Raw genomic sequence first — 18308 nt, forward strand, 5'->3', positions numbered from 1 at the left:
GCATTCCGAGATTTTTAATATTACTATGAAAGATTAAATAAATGTACAGTCCACATAATGAAACATAATGAAATATAATTATTCGATATTACGAAACTGCCTTTCCATTAGAAATAATTATTTACGACATTTTTAGTATTCGAAATGATCTCGCATTATATAATAAATTATAATATTATATCACACAAGCCACATATTATCACTGAAATTCAACTATCTTTTAGTAATTGGGAATTATAGTAATAGGCCAATGTAATTAATACTGTACAAAATATTTAGAAACACTCTAATAATATTATAATATCTTCCTTACAATTAATAGCGGATTTTTTTATGCATCAAGTCATCAACCATCAACATAGGTATACACTATATAGATATATAAGCAACTATAACGAGATGATAATTATCGATTTCGTAACACGCGTGTTGTGCAACGCATCAGTGGGTAAAAAAACAAAAAAAGATTGAAATAATAGTTTACACCAACCTGTAGAGCGAGGATAGACTTTGCCTGTTCGTTGATGAGGTATTGAAAAGGCACAGCTTGTGCCGCTGTTCTGTTATTGTGTTGGATGAGCTCGTCGCCACGGCAGTCCATCCCACAGGGGCTCGAGGCCCCTCAAAGTCTGTAAACAAAAAATGAGATGCCATTTTAGCTCATCTAATCCAAAACTCTAAATAGCGATTCATAGGTAAACGTAATAGCTGTTTTTGAAAAAAAAAACGTTATTCGTTATCATTATATTGTATGCACCAGAAATACACGCAAACGAAACGGATTCGAAAAAAACTCGTTTGCACTGAGCAGCATATAATATACTATTTTAAGTACATAACGACGTAACATATTGCAATACATAAGTCCTATTTCATCGAATCGTCCGATTCCGGTTATCGCAATAATCACATATATTACCTATTTATTACCATTAAAATTCGCAAAAGAAATAACAATATTATTATATTCAAGGCGATCCTCCGTCGGCTCTGTGAGCGAGATTTCGAATATTGTATACAATTTTTATTTTATTTTTCCCGTACACGTTCACGTGACACACACGCACACGTTACGAATACACAAAATACGTATGTTATCGAATTTTTTGGATTTCAGTACAAATCAGTGCTGGTCCACCGAACGCGGTATACACGAACACGAGTATCGGAGTATATTATGTATAATATATAAGTACACTTTCCTGTTATTTTTATATAAATATACATGTGTGCATTACGCGTTATGGACCGTTCAACAACAGTCCTGCATTTCAAACACAACTGTTTTCTGTATTTCACGCATTATTAGCTGCTGTCGTCCGCGTGTACCTATAATATTATAATATTATGTTCTTTTACGCGCACCGAGACCAATCGTCCGTGGACATTATTTTTTAGCTTGTCGTCCCGGGTCGCGTTATAACCCCCCCCTTCTAACGCAAGGACGTGGAGAACCTATCGCGCTCCGCATGGGGATATGAATAATGAAAAAATAAATTCGTCGAAAAAATCACAAATCATTATAATATATTATTATACAATATACTTGACCGAGAGAATATCTAAGAATAACTGTGCATGTACGGACGCATGCGAACGATATCATTTGTATTGTATCCGGTACAGTGGAAAAATTATTTCGAGTCATCGGAACCTGTGGTCAATTTCCAGCTCGCAGAAACCGCTAGTCGATCACACGCTCGCGCACACACATTCACGGACGCACGCACAATGCACATATACCGTCGACGACCTGATTTCGTGCGATATCGGAGAATATAATATAATATTATATATATTTTATATAGGTGGTAGGTAATACCATAGGTATACCCATCGAGGACCGCTTATAGCTCGTGCGAAAGGCGTCGTCGTCGTCGCGACGATCGATCATTTATCGCGAAAATAAAAAAATGTTAGCGTGTTCCAGACAGTTTTCTACACTACGACCTTCTGCGCGCGAAATAAAAAATACTATATTTAATTAACTGGTTTCGTAATGCTGCTGCTACTACTGCGAAGAACTACTGCCACACGCCGTGGATCTGCACCCTCTCTCTTCGGATTCATAAATAAAAAGAACGAAATCCAACCAGTCTGGAAACCCCGAAATAATGGCACGCCGCGGCCGTGAAAGTCGTATGTTACGCGGCGGTAACCTATAAATGAGTACCGTCGTCGTTATATTATTATATGTGTATCGACCGTCGGAAACGTATTTATAGTTATACACGCGGTCGATTTTTTTACAATACTACATTGCAATAATATTATATTTACCTATCGGTTGCTGCGCGTCTAGCCGGTAGAATTTTAATCGCAATCGAAAGAGGAGTATTCCATAACAGGAAAAAAATTAAACGTAAAACGCAAGAATAATAATAAACGTAATTTTTAACTAATTAGACCATGTGAACGAACGATTAACGTCATGTCCGCGCACGCTTTATAACGTACCTACTATACACTAATTACCACGTCGTCGGGATGGCCTAGATCAAGATTTTTAAACACACAATAGCCGTACACGTGTATGTACACATTTAAAAGTGAACGTCTCTCAAAAATACGAAATAAATGAAGAAAAAACATCATTATTGTTCGCGGAATCTGTCCGATCTAGATAAAACAACGCGGAAAACAACGAAATCCTAACAAAAAATATAATTTATAACATTAATAACCGTTGTGAGCGCAATGGGATTATGCGGGTAGGCACTAGGTAGACAGACAACAGACACTAGACATTAGACAATTATAATGCCGCGCGTAACTCCAACGCGAATATTAATGAGTAATGACCGAATGCCGAAATGCTACACGTTAGGTAATCACTCTGTAAGGATTAATGATAAATGATAATAAAATGAGTATTACGCGTGAGCATAATAATAGCATAAATATCCGCGTGACGCATTTAAACGTTATCGAAATTAACGCGTGTTTTAATACGATTTATACAAACGAATATTGCTGAATTGCATCACCCAAAGAGGCGGTGGTTAGGTGTATGATGTATTGATATTCCATAAATGTAATATAAATGTATATATTATATTATGCGCAAGTTGGTGAGGCGTGCGTTTTACGTTCATCGCGGGCGATGGCAAAATAATGAAACCTATAACAAAATCGATATCGTATAATCATAGTAATAATTATAATATTTATGACGACTAATGTTTCTATTATAATAATTATGACAATTTGACGTCCTTTTCGGTTGCTTTTGTTATTGTTAAGCGTACGTGGTGATTGAAAATCCGGTAACAACGCCCAGGATGCAAATCGTTAAAATTAAATATCTATACCATACGAGTTTATTTAATCCTCCCATATTTGTATGACATCATAATAATATACAATGTTTAACGATAAACAATATGAATTTGAAGGAATAATAGTAAACACGAAAGCACAATATCGCATGTCACGACAAAATAGTTACATCGACGAGTTCAAAGATAATAAACCTAAAACTATGCGATAACAAATAAAATTATGAAAATAAATGTTCCAAAATTGATCGACAAGACTAAGGAAATACTGATAACTGATAAGTGACAATAAACAATTTAGAGAATTAAGGCTCAGTCAAACAGAAAGCGGTCTGCCCGCGCGGGCACTGTAAAATAATACAACCGGCCGCTGCCCGCCGCGGTCAGCGTACCCGTAGACCATGGCAGCCCGCTCTCTGTTTGACCGAGCCTTTAAAAATGAAAAAAATAACGATACAAATAAAGCAGATAAGAATTAACTGAAAAAACAGGATGTGGAATATTAATGGATATATTATTTAAAATAGATAAAAACATTACACGAATGATTTGATGACAAATGGCCGATAAAAATGAGAATAATATGTTATTAAATAATAAAAATATAAATTCTTTAGATGCAATTATTAATTATTACTTATTAGTTATTACTAACACATAAATCACATAAATAATATTATGTAAAATCAAATTTCAGATTTCAGTTCTTGTAACAAAAACATATTTGCTAACACTATATTTCTTGGCATTTTACAAAAATATGCAAATGGTAGTGAATCTATCATTTCCTGGGCCTTGTAGTAATTATATTATATATATTTGGTATACCTATGGAGAAAAATAATTATAATACAAAATTTGAAAACAGTCATTTAAAAAAAGGCGATTCGCCGCCCACCACTGTTCGCACGATATATACATAATATAAATATAAATATACTTCAATCGTAAACAACACAATAAAATATAATTATTATTATACACCGAAACCAACTGCTGCAAGAATAGTCATCGTCAGTATAATATTATAATGTGCGCGTGCATATCCGTTTATTAGTGGGGCACGCTCGTACTGACTTTTTCAGTTAGACTTCTTCAGTCTTCGATCTTGTGAAATAAAATTAATATTTAATAATATAAATAGTGGGCAGATTTTTAATTATTTTCGAGACGACCACCGAAGATCAATACACCGATAGATCACGACTATCCCTATATTTATTGGACAGGACTTTCATAACATAGTTACCCTAGTGAAACTATAAGCCCATAATTGATTCAAAATAGTTGGACAAATATATTGTAGGTAAATATACCTATACATCAGCAGAATCAGCTAAAAATCGCCTACAAAATCAATAAAATATAATATGTTTTAGTTCACTTAGGTACTTCTTGGGAATATGTACGCGTTATGAGTGGATACATTATTCCCCTCCAAAGAGCTGTGCTAATCATAATATTATCCATTCATTTACAACGTCAGTTCCTCAACGGGGAAAATAGTGAATAAATTAGGAGATTCCAAAATTAAAATTATTAAAAAAGACAGCTTAAATCTCCTTTGTACTATAATCACCTAACTAAAATCGCCTAAAATCAAATACCTACTGCAAGTTCAACTATGGTGCATATTACGATTGTTTTTTTTTTACATTGGCTGTAGCCTTGTCAAAACATATGTGGACAACTGACTATGTACCATAATAAATAAATATAATAAACACCATAATTCTGTTTGGAGGGGTGATGGGATCTCTCCGTGCGGTAAATCGGGAGTATATATATACTTATAATTGGCAGGAGGACGACGCCCAGCTTTTAAATTAATGGACATACCATAATACATTATAGTTTACAGAATCTGGTATGTATAAAATATAAATGATTACAGTCGACGACGTCATCATACGGCATAAAAAACTAGCCATCCTATTATATAATATTAGGTATTTAATGCGTAACCTTGTGGGTACAACCACGGTACCTTTGCAATCCGGTATAACTCATGATATAATGATAAAAGTGGAGTTCGATCTTGGATTTTTCTATCTGATCCTGCGCGAATCTTCTATTTCACGTTGTATCAACAGGTATTACAATGTATATACTATGTACCTATACTAAACGTAGTAATTTATTGTGGCAGTACGAAATAACCGTATAACACTTAACATGTATATTATGTTTAACAACGGAGAGAATCTAGAAAAAGCGTGTAAGTAATATGGAAGGGATACTTCCAAAAATATAACCTATGTTGGTATATTGGTAGAAAAACAAACAAAGGATATTTTTTACAGAATAATCTTTTACGATTTTATCGTACCTCGTTCACGGGTGTCTCGGTGTTATGAAAACGGCAACGCCGTCGTCGTCGCAAGTCGCGACGCGTACTAGCCAAGGACACTGGAAGGGAGATGACGACGGTCGGACAGCCTCGTGTCACATTTTCGTTATTTATTTATAATTTTCAACCCGTTGTATGTAAACAACGGCCGGGCGTAAGGCCAAACGGGCCTAGTGTAATTTTATAAACTCGAGCTTGCAGGACCGCAGCAGGAGTGTACATTTTTAAATGTAAAATATACGTTAAGAGTCCGTTTCTGAATCTGAAGGGAGTAGGGAGGAAGAATTAAGTAAATCCTTTGAAATCGGTTTTTAAATAATAAATACTTTTGTGACCTGTCACCTCACACTAGTGTTAAAAACGTCTATATGAAGATATTTCTTCTATCCAACTCTCTATGTATCCCTATGTTAACATCACCTTCACAAAAGTAATAACTAACATTTTAAAAAACTATGCGTGACGTAAGATTCGATACTTGTAAATTATTTCATAATACTATATCATCTCGATGTCAACCTTAACAAAACGTAACTGAATATCTATTTCCATGACATGACATCTGAGAACTATTTAAATCAGTATTGGTAGGTAACATCGAAATACCGTATTACAACGTAATTTAAATTCAACTCATATTACATTAACATCTTGATTTAAGGACACTTTTATGAATCATATAATACATCAATGTTCTAAAACTTATACAAAAAATATACATAAATGTTTTATTTTGTTTCTTGCCAGTGTATTTATTTATTAATATTTAAAAATACATATTATGTTTATTGTTTATATCATACTACTTATATGAGTTATAAGTTACAAGTAATAGTTATACATATACTTGAACGATATTAATCCTAACTAATGTTTAAATTACCCAATATATCTTATTATATCAAATTAATTGTTCATTTTGAAATATTTCACGTTCTGAACAGTGTGGCCCTGCAGTTTGGCCCATATTCAAGTTATCGATTTACACTTATGAGTTATGACACATTAAAGTCATCAGAACTCTACCTTTATATTATACTCATACATGTTTAAGATATTTAAAACACGATAAACCTTGTTATAACCAATGAAAGAACGCGTCCTACGTGTAAATTGTTCTCAATTTTTAACAAATTTTTTTGTAATTATGTCACTTTGATAGTTGCAATACTCAAAGAATACCTAAATTTAAAACGAATTCAATAAATGTATATATATTTTGTTGGTATATCAAATACTAGCTACTACTAAATATAGGTACTTATGAACACGATATATTTATATACTGTTAAAAAGTATTAACTTTTCTTATAGGTATAATATTATGATAAATAATCTCTTTTAAAATACCCGAAAGCGGCGTTTATTCAATAGTTAAATCGATGTGCAATATAAACATTCTTTTAAACAGGTTTAGCACGTGAATTGTGTGACCGGGTTAACGAAATGCATATATGCCATATTAATACAATAAAATATTACATGCTTATGTAAGTTACATTATGTTTTTTTTTTATATATAATATATATTTAATATTTAGGCAACAAGTAAGATTTTTTTTTACATGTGGAAATAATTGTATCTTACATCTACAGGATATTTTGTGGAGTACGCGACGAGATTATAATCTACTATTATCTACGTTAATAGAAAATCGCATTATTTTCACAATATTGTAGTACATCGTCTTGTATATAAAAATATATTACATATAATAATATATAAAAGCATTAAAAGGAGATTCGTCGTGAATGACAGCGACAGCCGACGAGTAAATTCAATGGAGACTCTGCAACGACATTTGTCCGTCATTTTCCACCGTATTGTTATATCTATTTCCCCCAACAATTTATCGTACCATCTACCTATTCGGCAATAAATTACGTTAATGACCGGAAAACGCGAAAAATTATTAAAAAGTCTATTTTCGCATTTGTGTATACGCGCGGGTGTTTGTCCGGTATATAATAAAATATAGAGATGACGATAATAATAGTTCATAGGTATATATACCTATATAATAAACTGGAAAATAATTTAATTGCTGCATTGTACGCGGACATATTTTCTATCTAACGGCATCTTCTCTACGCGTATACATACTACTCGTGTTAACAACGCGTGTGCGTGCGTATATTAAACACTATAAATATTTATACATATACATGTTCAAAATTATATATCACAGTTCGATAGACTATAAAGAGTATAGGAGAGTACCTATGATAATAACTGCAGTGCAAGACCAAAACGATTTACTTACCTAAAAGATTTGATCGAGCATGTTAAAACATCATGTGCGCGGATTTTTAAGTTCGTTCGTAGAGATAACGCATGGGAAACCCAATTACACGGGAGTAGAAAGCGAACGAAATGCTGCATCAGCAACGGTTTTATTTTAATTATCAGCGATCTATATAGTGAACCACACCAGGTGAATCGTCTATTTTGTATTTCATCTGTCTCCTACACGCGAGTTTAAAACTCTTACAGTGACGTAAAGGTTGCTGGCATATCGTATTAAATATAATACATATTATATGCATGTACCAAATGCAGCATCATTAAGCGCATATATTATATTATACAGTCGGTCATTTTTCTACCTTTTCGGAATGGCGAATAATTACTATACGAGTGGTACATCGTCGGCCGTGTCCGGGACGATCGCTACGTCAGAGAAAGTTATATACGCGTATCTATACGTTATTATATGGTATTTTAAAGGAAAAAAAATGAAAGTCGATATATTAATATGGCCGGATATCATGATGGTCAATTGTGAGGATTCGTACAACGGGTATGGTATAGGCGCATATATAATATTGTATCCGCACGCATTGGCATCGGTGACCTTTAAGACAATAGAATGTCAAAATATCCGAGACGAACACAAAACGTATGTGAAACAAAATCCACAAAAAAATTATTGGGGTTTTTTTCTTATGAAAAAAAAATGTTTTGATGATATTAAGAATGAGCACATTTTTAGATCTATAGATTATATTAATATAGGCGTGCGGCGATTTCTTGTGAATTGCGATTGTAAAAATGCTAAAATTGGTATCAACTTAGAACAGTGTGATTTATCGCAGTGATAACTAATGTACATTGTACAGTATTAAGGTTAATAATAGTTATGTTAAATTTTTTCTGAACAATCATGTACAAGCCATTAGGACTTAAATTATCCATATTTAATCTAAACTTCATACTATGTATTAATGTACTTATATAATTAATTACATAACAATATAATATATATTATATAAATATAGTTATCATCAATTATTATCTTATTATTAATTCTCAATGACCAAATCTCAAGTATTTGATAAATTATAAACGGAACGCAAAACGGCAGAAAAAAGAGTAAAAATAAAAAACCAAGTGATCCGTTTGTTATGAAAAGCGCGTATAACTGTATACACTGTCGAGGTGCTACTACCTACGTTTATATTATAAAATGACTACAGTTATTATGAGGTTTTTTCTTTGCTACGCGGCTCGGTCTGTATAATATAATAATATAAAAATATACAGATTTTATTCGACAACCATACGACAGCAGAAAACCGTAATACAATCCAACATAATATAGGACCAATTTTTTGGATTCCGGACAAGCCAAGGTTAATATTATGGCATGTGCAACGGCCAACGAGAAATTATAATAAATGACCTACCCTCCCCTCCATCACTATTACCCAAAGCAAACGTAGATACAATGTATAACCACCGACCATAGCTAGTATATAATAATATAGTATATACCAATAGATTAACAACGCCCTTCCGCTGTTACCTCGTCGCCGACAACAACAGTGCAATGCAGCAGAATCGATAATGTCCCGACACGTTCCGTTGGCGTTAAAAATACGGAACCCACATTATAAACAATTACACAGGGAATGCGAAAAAAAAAATTGAAACAAAAATGCACGGGTGCGCGATAGATGAGATTATCTTATATATATATAATGTATATGCTATTATAGCCCGATAGCCGCCTTCAAGTAGGTAAGTCTATATGCGCGCAATGGACAACGGACCGAACGGTTTTCGGTCAACGGCGTTGTATCACTGAACGGACAACTGTCGGCCGATAACACAGCAGTCAGCAGTAGCTATACTTACAAGTATAGTATTTTAATAGTGTGTCTTGTACCTACGGTCTGCCGTCTAAAAACGAGTGAAAGCTTCGGATTGTCACGGTTTTGAGATGAATAAAAAAAAAACGGCCTACCGATTAAGCGGTTATACATAGCGCAACTATATTATATACTATTGGGTTGTTGCCCCGTTCGGATGCGAAGTCACGGTTATCAAAAACTCGTCGGCGAGTAATTCGGAAGGCACACCGCGCGCGTTTTGAAAATTCAATAGAAACACATAATGCTCTACCTATCCAATAACATTGCGTAATACGTTTTTTTAACAATATTTTCGTCGGTCCACACACACGACGCGTGGCCTCGGCGCAGCTGCAACCGTCTATATAGACTTTAGTGGCTATACATGTATATTTTGTTCATGCGAGAGTGTGCGTGTGCATTTGCATTATACCCTTTACAATAGGTGAAAAATAATAATAAAACCTACGTGATGGTGATATTATTATGTGGAACCTATCGCAATAGGAGTTGATTATAATTATTATTTTCAGTTTTACATTTCCTGTACGGATTTATTTAAAGGCTACACTCACACACTGCAAAACCGTAACGTGATAATCGGCTACAACTTATTGACCGGATAGGCGACAACCGTGACAGGACAGCCCGTTCGATTAAATGTTTCTCTGCCTGGTTGCTATACATTATAAACAGCCGCACGCAGTTTATTATACAACTGTAGTACGTCTGTATTCATAACGAGTACTTGTATGATTTTTTTTAGTTTTTAAAATTAAAATTAGACGTTTATGTTATATTTTTTCACCGTTTCGACGAGATAAAGATAATTTATAAATCGTGGAAATTCGAACATTCGTGTCAGTGTCACACTAACAACGCCGATCCAACGTCAACCGGCAGTGCCTGGTACCGACAACCGTTCGGGTTTATTACGTCATTGCAGCGTTGCTAGTAAAACTTATTCCCTTGTGTATACGTCTCTTTGAATACACAATATTTCGACAACCTAACAATTTAAACACAACAACGATAATTTAATATAAATATTATAATGTATAATACACCTACTTAACCCACTTACTCATGTGTCCATGTAAAATAATTTTTAGTAAAATTTATACGAACAAATATACGAATTATATAATGTACCGTGGTATATAATTCACATCCTTAGTATCGGTAGTGTATATAATTATTGTATCAGCCAAATAACAATTCCACCGATATTAACATTATCACTGCACCAACGGAATGATAATAATTTATAAAAAAAACTTCTATAAGTAATATATACATTATATGCATAAGTATATATTATAATATACGACGGTCATATTGAGCATTGCTGCAATCATTTATATAAATGATGTGGTAATGTGTATTGGTTGAAAACCCAGTCATACGTTAAAAGTTAAAACCACTAAGTACTAGTGTACTACATGTCTACATGTTACATACATAATCATGTTATGAGAAACTGTTTAAAATACGTAACTTATAAAATAGAGAAATTATCTTTAAAACTTAATTGCTAGAAAATATACTTAAGATAAATTTTCCACGGCAGCGCATCGTAACTTATGTATGGTATTAAAGCTTTTCTCAGTTATAATAATATGTTCTCTTTCACGAGAAAATACTATGTCCAGTGCATATTCAATAGAAAACAGCATTTAAGACCTATCACCTACATAGTTATGCGACCGCCGCATATGCAGTTACACACGCATTACGCCATATGTCGAAATATTTCGTCAAACTGCCGGGGCCGCACTGTCTATATATACGTATAACGTATAGGTATTAGTATATTACGTAGGTGTACGTATTCTACTAGCTACCTATACCCAGCTGTTGACAAACGCATATAGACGTAAAGTACTAAAGTATAAGTTTGTCGGCTGCAACTGCAGCAAACACGGGGCAGTACACCAGATACCTATATAGTCGTAGTACCTACATAATATAATATTATAATATGCTGTGGCCTGTATTATAATGACACCGTAATGTTATCTCGCCAGCCACGGCGTACGCCACAATGTAATAATAATAATATGTAATGTAATATGTATAACGAGATCCCGCCATCGCGAAAAAAACGGACTCGCGGAGCAGCGGGCGCCGCCTCGGTCACGACCGTACTGAGCGGGTACCTCGTCTACATCCGACGAGCCGTCGAAAAAGGCGCAACGCGCCGGGACAGGATTTTATTTTTCAAACGAAACGACTTGTAAGCGTTTTCGTGGTGTCTCAACATAACCGGTTCCACCGACTAGTTGTTCGCGGGTATAATAATAATAACTAATACAATTTAATGTATTTAAGAAAAATTATGTCGAGAATCACACATGCAAACACCTACGTAAATAGCCACTTGCGTACAACTGTTAATTCCATTGCCGGTACATCACAGGCCTGTGGTGATGGTAATACTAAGACAAAAAAAACAGTCCGACGCCCGAAAGACAGCACAAAACACGGCGACGCGTTCGATAAATAAGACGTGAAAACGTGCTCCATCGAATGTGTAGTTGCGGCAAATGAGAAACCATATACCACATACAACTTTTACCCGTACGTACAATGAATGCCACTGTTGGCCGTCCGAAATAAGACCAAAAAATGTGAGCTAACGGGATGGAAAAACAGTGTGTTGCAGTTACCGATTTTTTTTTTTAACTGGATAGACACAGCTATATATTTTAATAATATAGTTGTGGGTAAAACCGCAACCGCTCGGTGGTGATGCCAATGAGAGCGTGTTATCGAGAAAAACATTTTCGTCTCCCTCCGCGGACCACACGTAGTCTGCACACTTTGTCTACTTTCTATGGCGGTGGTCTTTGCGTGGCATTATGATGGAAATGCTGAAAAACCTCTGTATATAGGATCGGAGTGCTACGTCAAAATAACACTTAAAAAACAATAATTATAGATAATATAGATACGTATAATACATTTATTATTTATTTCGGTGCAAAAAGAATGACAACGCGGTATCATAGAACTAACATATTTCAAAATGTATTGACAACAAGGGTATACACAAATGATTATACCGAACTCATAAGTGTATTAAATAAACCAAAGATGATGCAAATCTGTGCATTACTAAATTTTAAGTTATAACAATGCAATAAGTTCGTAGAGATAAATTTAAGTATAAAAATACCTATTCGTTCTCGGGCGCGACTTCTGCTGCTGCAATTAACTGATCGAGGGCCTATTAAAGAAACCCTATACCCGATATTATAAATACGATTTCAGTTCGCGACGCAAAGGCGGGATAAGCGTAACGGTTCATATAATATATTATAATAATTCGTCATTTTGTCGAGCAATATTTATTTTGATATTGTACAAACATAGGAAAATTTAAATCAAGATCAAATTTAGATTCGTTTTTGTTCGATGAAATTATTGAAGGTAAACTTCCAGGTATACATTATACTTAATATTATGTTTAAAAATACATCATTCAAATGTGTACAAACAATTACATATTACGCATGTGGTCAAGAAATAATATATATATATATATATTATATATAATTATCAGCGGACGTTTGGTATAATCAGTAAATAATTCATATAAAGTATTAAATAAAACTTTTTTCCAATACATTACATTTTTTTACAATACAATACAATAATGTGCTTCTAAAGATCTTCCCCCTAAAAATGGAATTTCACAGAGGAGATAATTCTATCTTAATTTGAAATTTGAATACATCTGATATATCTTGGAAACAGTTACGTTCTACCTATATACATTCTTAAACTTTGTTAGCAAAATGTGCATAGTTCCCGTGTTTTTCAAGTGGATACACGTATAGAAATGCAGAATCTATATAATTATTACTTATAAAACAACTATTGAATTTAAAGAATTTTCCCACAGAGAATTTAGAACGCATCTTAAATAATATTTTTAAAATACATTGTGATTGTATTCAATAATATACGTATTGTGCAAACACATGGATTAAGTAAATTTCGAAATTCAAAAAAACTTGAATTATTTTTATTTTATAGAAAAACTACATACCTATTATGTGATAAAAAAAGAAAAGTTTTAAAATATTTTATACTCACATCAAAGTTGAGTATTAATGTAACGTAAAGTGATTTAGTCGACATTATATGGTCCCTTCCATCAGTAACTCAACAATGCAATAACTGAATAACGTCTTATTGCAAGATACTAAATTGCATTCAAAATTATTTTATATTTCTACTATTATCTCGTTCAACAATGTATACTCGAAAACACAAAAAAAAATAAATAATTTTACAGTTATTAGTTATTATTTTATACTGACCACTCGCTTCGCTCGATCAAACGTCACACGGTTAATTATATATAGTTCAATTGCAACTTAACCGATTTTCTTATGCTTATTGATTCCAAAAAAGTCTGCTAGATATATTAAAAACAAATCAAATTTAATTGCTTGTGTTGTTACGTTATGTAAAATTAAGTATTATAATGACATTAAATTAAAAGTAAAATATGCATACAAATTGAGTACTTAGTGTTAAGCTAAGGATAATATTATGCGTATATTGACTTATTTAAGACTGTTACAAATTAATTGTACTATGAAGTCGTTGAAGTAATAGGAGGAAAGTACCTAACCCATTTAGAATAAATATTTTAATTTTAATTAAGCTGTTTAAAACTAAACAAAATATATAATAAGATTTGGTACTATTTTACGACCATTTTCTAATTAAAGGTATATTCACATATTATATTATACCTATAATAATATATTACAATTCATACAAACTTAAAGACATATTTGTACGTACTACGTTTCTACATACATTATATTGATATGCAGTATTTTTACTACTAAAAAATATATTAATGAACCAATTATACAGAAAAATAAAAATTACAGGTAAGTATTAAATTATAGCATGTAACATTGTAGCAATGGAAATATTTTTGGTTTGGGATATTATTATAGTGAAAAGTGATAATTAACGTGTATACATAAATACAATATATGTACATATATATAATACCTATATATAACTATTAACTAAGCGTAATATAATATAATATACAGGATCTAATAACTTTTTTATCATAAAAGAATATAGGAACAAGAGAGTTCAATGTTTATTTTTAATAATCTAAATGAAAAATATTGAATTTTAAAATCCTTAAAGCAACTCGTACCAACTATAAATCATAATCGTTAAGTAGAAACAATATTTTACTAGGGTTGTAAACGTTTATGAAATTGGCTTACATAAAACAACGTAATAATCCCACGTTTGGATTGACGTATTTCGTAACATTTGACGTGAATTAAAATAAGAGACTCGGGTTATTAAAAGTTTTTATGATTATAATAAAGTTTAAAAGTTAAATTCATAATTATTTATTACATTAAGTTGTAAATGTATATAATTAATAGATATACAGTCTATATAGATATAGAGCTGGAATATACGATCTCATCACTATAAATGTATTGTTCTTCATGAACAGTTGCCATTCTCATTAATTTTGAAAACATTTTATTTTATTTTAATTGAACGTATAAAATACCCTAAAATCATAAAAATGTCATTAAAAATTAAAAACCAAAAATTTCAAAATAATTTGGACTACCGTCAACGAGATGTGAAACAGATTTGTACCAAAACGATCAACCTGGTACACTAAAAAAATATGCCAACTAGGTACATTAAAATTCAACCACATCTAATTATAATATAATATTATAATTATCTTATTATATTATTACTATATAGGTAGGTATAGGTACCTGTTATTTGTTTTGAAAATACTATTATTATTTATTTTTTTAAAACTTTTCTACTGGTGTGGTATCTATATATAAATTACCTCACATGTTTCCATAGACAAGTGTGCCGCATGCGTCTTCTTCACTACCATTGTTTTAAAACGTGTGTCACAATCCTACTTGTCTCCTGCCACGTACATATACGTATTTTATTCTCTGAAAACCTTCATGGTTTTGCCTTTTTTTTTACTTTTTAATTTAAATTTTTATAAAATATTTATTTTCTCGCTTACAATCGAATGCGTCTACACCATCTATTCGTCTATTACAAAAACCACCTACGTCAATTGCATTGTATACTATATGGGATATATATAATAAATTATATACAGTAGCTTCGGGAAATATACGCTTCATCAATGAACAAGGTTATAATCTTGCCCGCGCAGATGGCACAAGTCCCGCAGTAATCTCTGCATTAACCAATACTTATTATATACTATATAATACCCAACCGGACGATAATCCTCTAAATAAATTACTTGCCATTTATTTTGTAGTTACATGCATGTATATTATGCTATTTGCGAAGGTGGTTTTCGCTAAAACAATAGGCATGATAATAATCCGTCTCGAATGAGCAACAGACACGTGTAGGAATAACATATATAGGTAGGTACCTAAGTTTGATGAAATCCTTTCTATCAATATTCACTAGACCCTATTACTAGTTCGTCAGTATTGCCCGAGTTACTAAAATTTGATAAAATTGATTATACACTGTTTTAATTGTATGCTGTTATTTTAAATGCATTATTTATATCTGTTGTTGAACTAAAAAATAGTAAAGTTATAAGCAATTTCAAAATACATGATAGTTTTAAAATGTTTTATCTATTCATGATACACAAATTAACTGGACATATTATTTATATCAATACTTACCCTAAATATTAAATATGTACGATTTAGGAAATTAAAGATGATAGTTTACGTCAATATGCATGTTTTTATAACAACTAGCTGTTAATGAAAAATACGTAATTACTGTTATAGTACAACGAAAAACATCTTAAATATATCATTCATATTTTATGTTTAAAAACAAAATTATTCATTTGCTTACATTATTTTAATTAAAATAATATTTGGAAAATAAAAAAGAATATATACCCCATATAGAGCTATGGCTGAATACATTTTCCTGCAGAACCAAACCTATTATTTGACAATTGAATTTAAGATTATATTATACCTATTACATTTTTAATTAAATTTAAAGGTACTTATAATTGTTAAATTTCTCAATAATATCGTGTTATTAAGGTATATTTTCCCATAAAGTGAACACAAGATAACGAGGAATTTAGTGACCACCTCAGATTAAGTTATTAAAATATTAAAAACTTAATATTTGTATGTCTTATAAATAATTATTACTTAAATATTGCACATTATACATGAGCACATTAATTTCAATCTTCTTTAAGTTAAGACCCATTCTAAAGTAAAAATGTACTAACATATTTTATATAACCACTTAAATAAAAAAAAATCGTTATACCTAGTTATTGTAATAAATAATAATGTGTTCCAACTTCTCAAACAGTCAATTCCATTACACAAGAAAAAATAATGAACATATTATAACTATGTACTTAACAATGTGATTTCCACCTAGTTGCATAACACTGATTATTACACATCAGTTTAATCCAGTTAATAATAATAAGGATACCCGAATATCATAATTTTTGTTTCGACTTCTACATATTTATCATTATAACAGTCAACAGGCAACTATAATGACATCAAATAAACGTGTTAGGTATAACTTGTTTTATTCATTTTACAGACAAATAAATTGCGTAATATTTTATATAACTAAATTACACGTTCTTCCCGATTTTAAGACATCAGACATCAAATCACATCTATAGTATTTGGGGGCCATTATAATATCGCTACAGCCACAAATAAATCGTGGTTTTTAATAAATCATTAAAAACTTGATTCCTAGGATGACGTTACTATTATAAAATTAGCAAAATTTGATTCACCGGTTTTTTTATAAAATAACATAAAATATATAAGTATATCTTAAATAGAAGAAACTACTTTGCTTTTTTTCATTTTCTTCCTTGGTTAATTCATTTTTATGAATAATATATTAATAGTATATAGGTACTTATACTCAGTTGAACGATCTATACACCCCACACATAAATCTTTAAAAAATCCTACACTATACAAAAACCAACGAGTGAACATTATGGATTTTATTAAATAATTTAGAAGAATTAATAAATGAGACCACTAACATATTATGTTAATAAACTTTTAATTAAGCGTTGAATTAAAATTGTATATATAGGTGCATAGGTAATGTACATATACTGTACCTAATTTAAAATGATAAAACATTTATACTTACTATACCTAAATTGTAAAAAAATCAATTAACTATAACTTATTTAGGTATCAAGTATTAAAATAATATATAATCACGCAAAAATGTAAAATACACTATACCTATCCGATTTTTAACTTTCAGTTATGTTTGCTATTTTGCAGAAAATAACAAATGATTCATAATATCTGAATAGTAATAAAAACTATGGTAGGTAGTATATAAAGTTATATATCAGTATGTTATACTGATGTGAAATATACATACATTTGTTTGTACCAAATCTTTCATACATATTTTATATTGGTACCACATGTCACAGTAAAATTAGTAAAACTACCTATGCTTAAATATTTGATAGAAAA

The 18308-nt window shown here is 31.6% G+C and overlaps 1 protein-coding gene across 2 annotated transcripts in view; it reads right to left on the reverse strand.

Moving 5' to 3' along the window:
* LOC132945877 (uncharacterized) overlaps positions 1-18308 on the reverse strand; it is a 53718-nt gene that overhangs the window by 21959 nt on the left and 13451 nt on the right. For both annotated transcript variants that reach the window (XR_009664611.1, XM_061015676.1), the window contains exon 2: positions 491-629. Coding sequence is in view for 1 of the 2 variants with exons in the window: in XM_061015676.1 (XP_060871659.1) it covers positions 491-601 (111 nt within the window). In the remaining variant the exon portion in view is untranslated. The remainder of the gene's footprint in view (positions 1-490; positions 630-18308) is intronic.

This window comes from Metopolophium dirhodum, chromosome 5 (genome assembly GCF_019925205.1).
Source record: "Metopolophium dirhodum isolate CAU chromosome 5, ASM1992520v1, whole genome shotgun sequence".
Lineage (NCBI taxonomy): Eukaryota > Metazoa > Arthropoda > Insecta > Hemiptera > Aphididae > Metopolophium > Metopolophium dirhodum.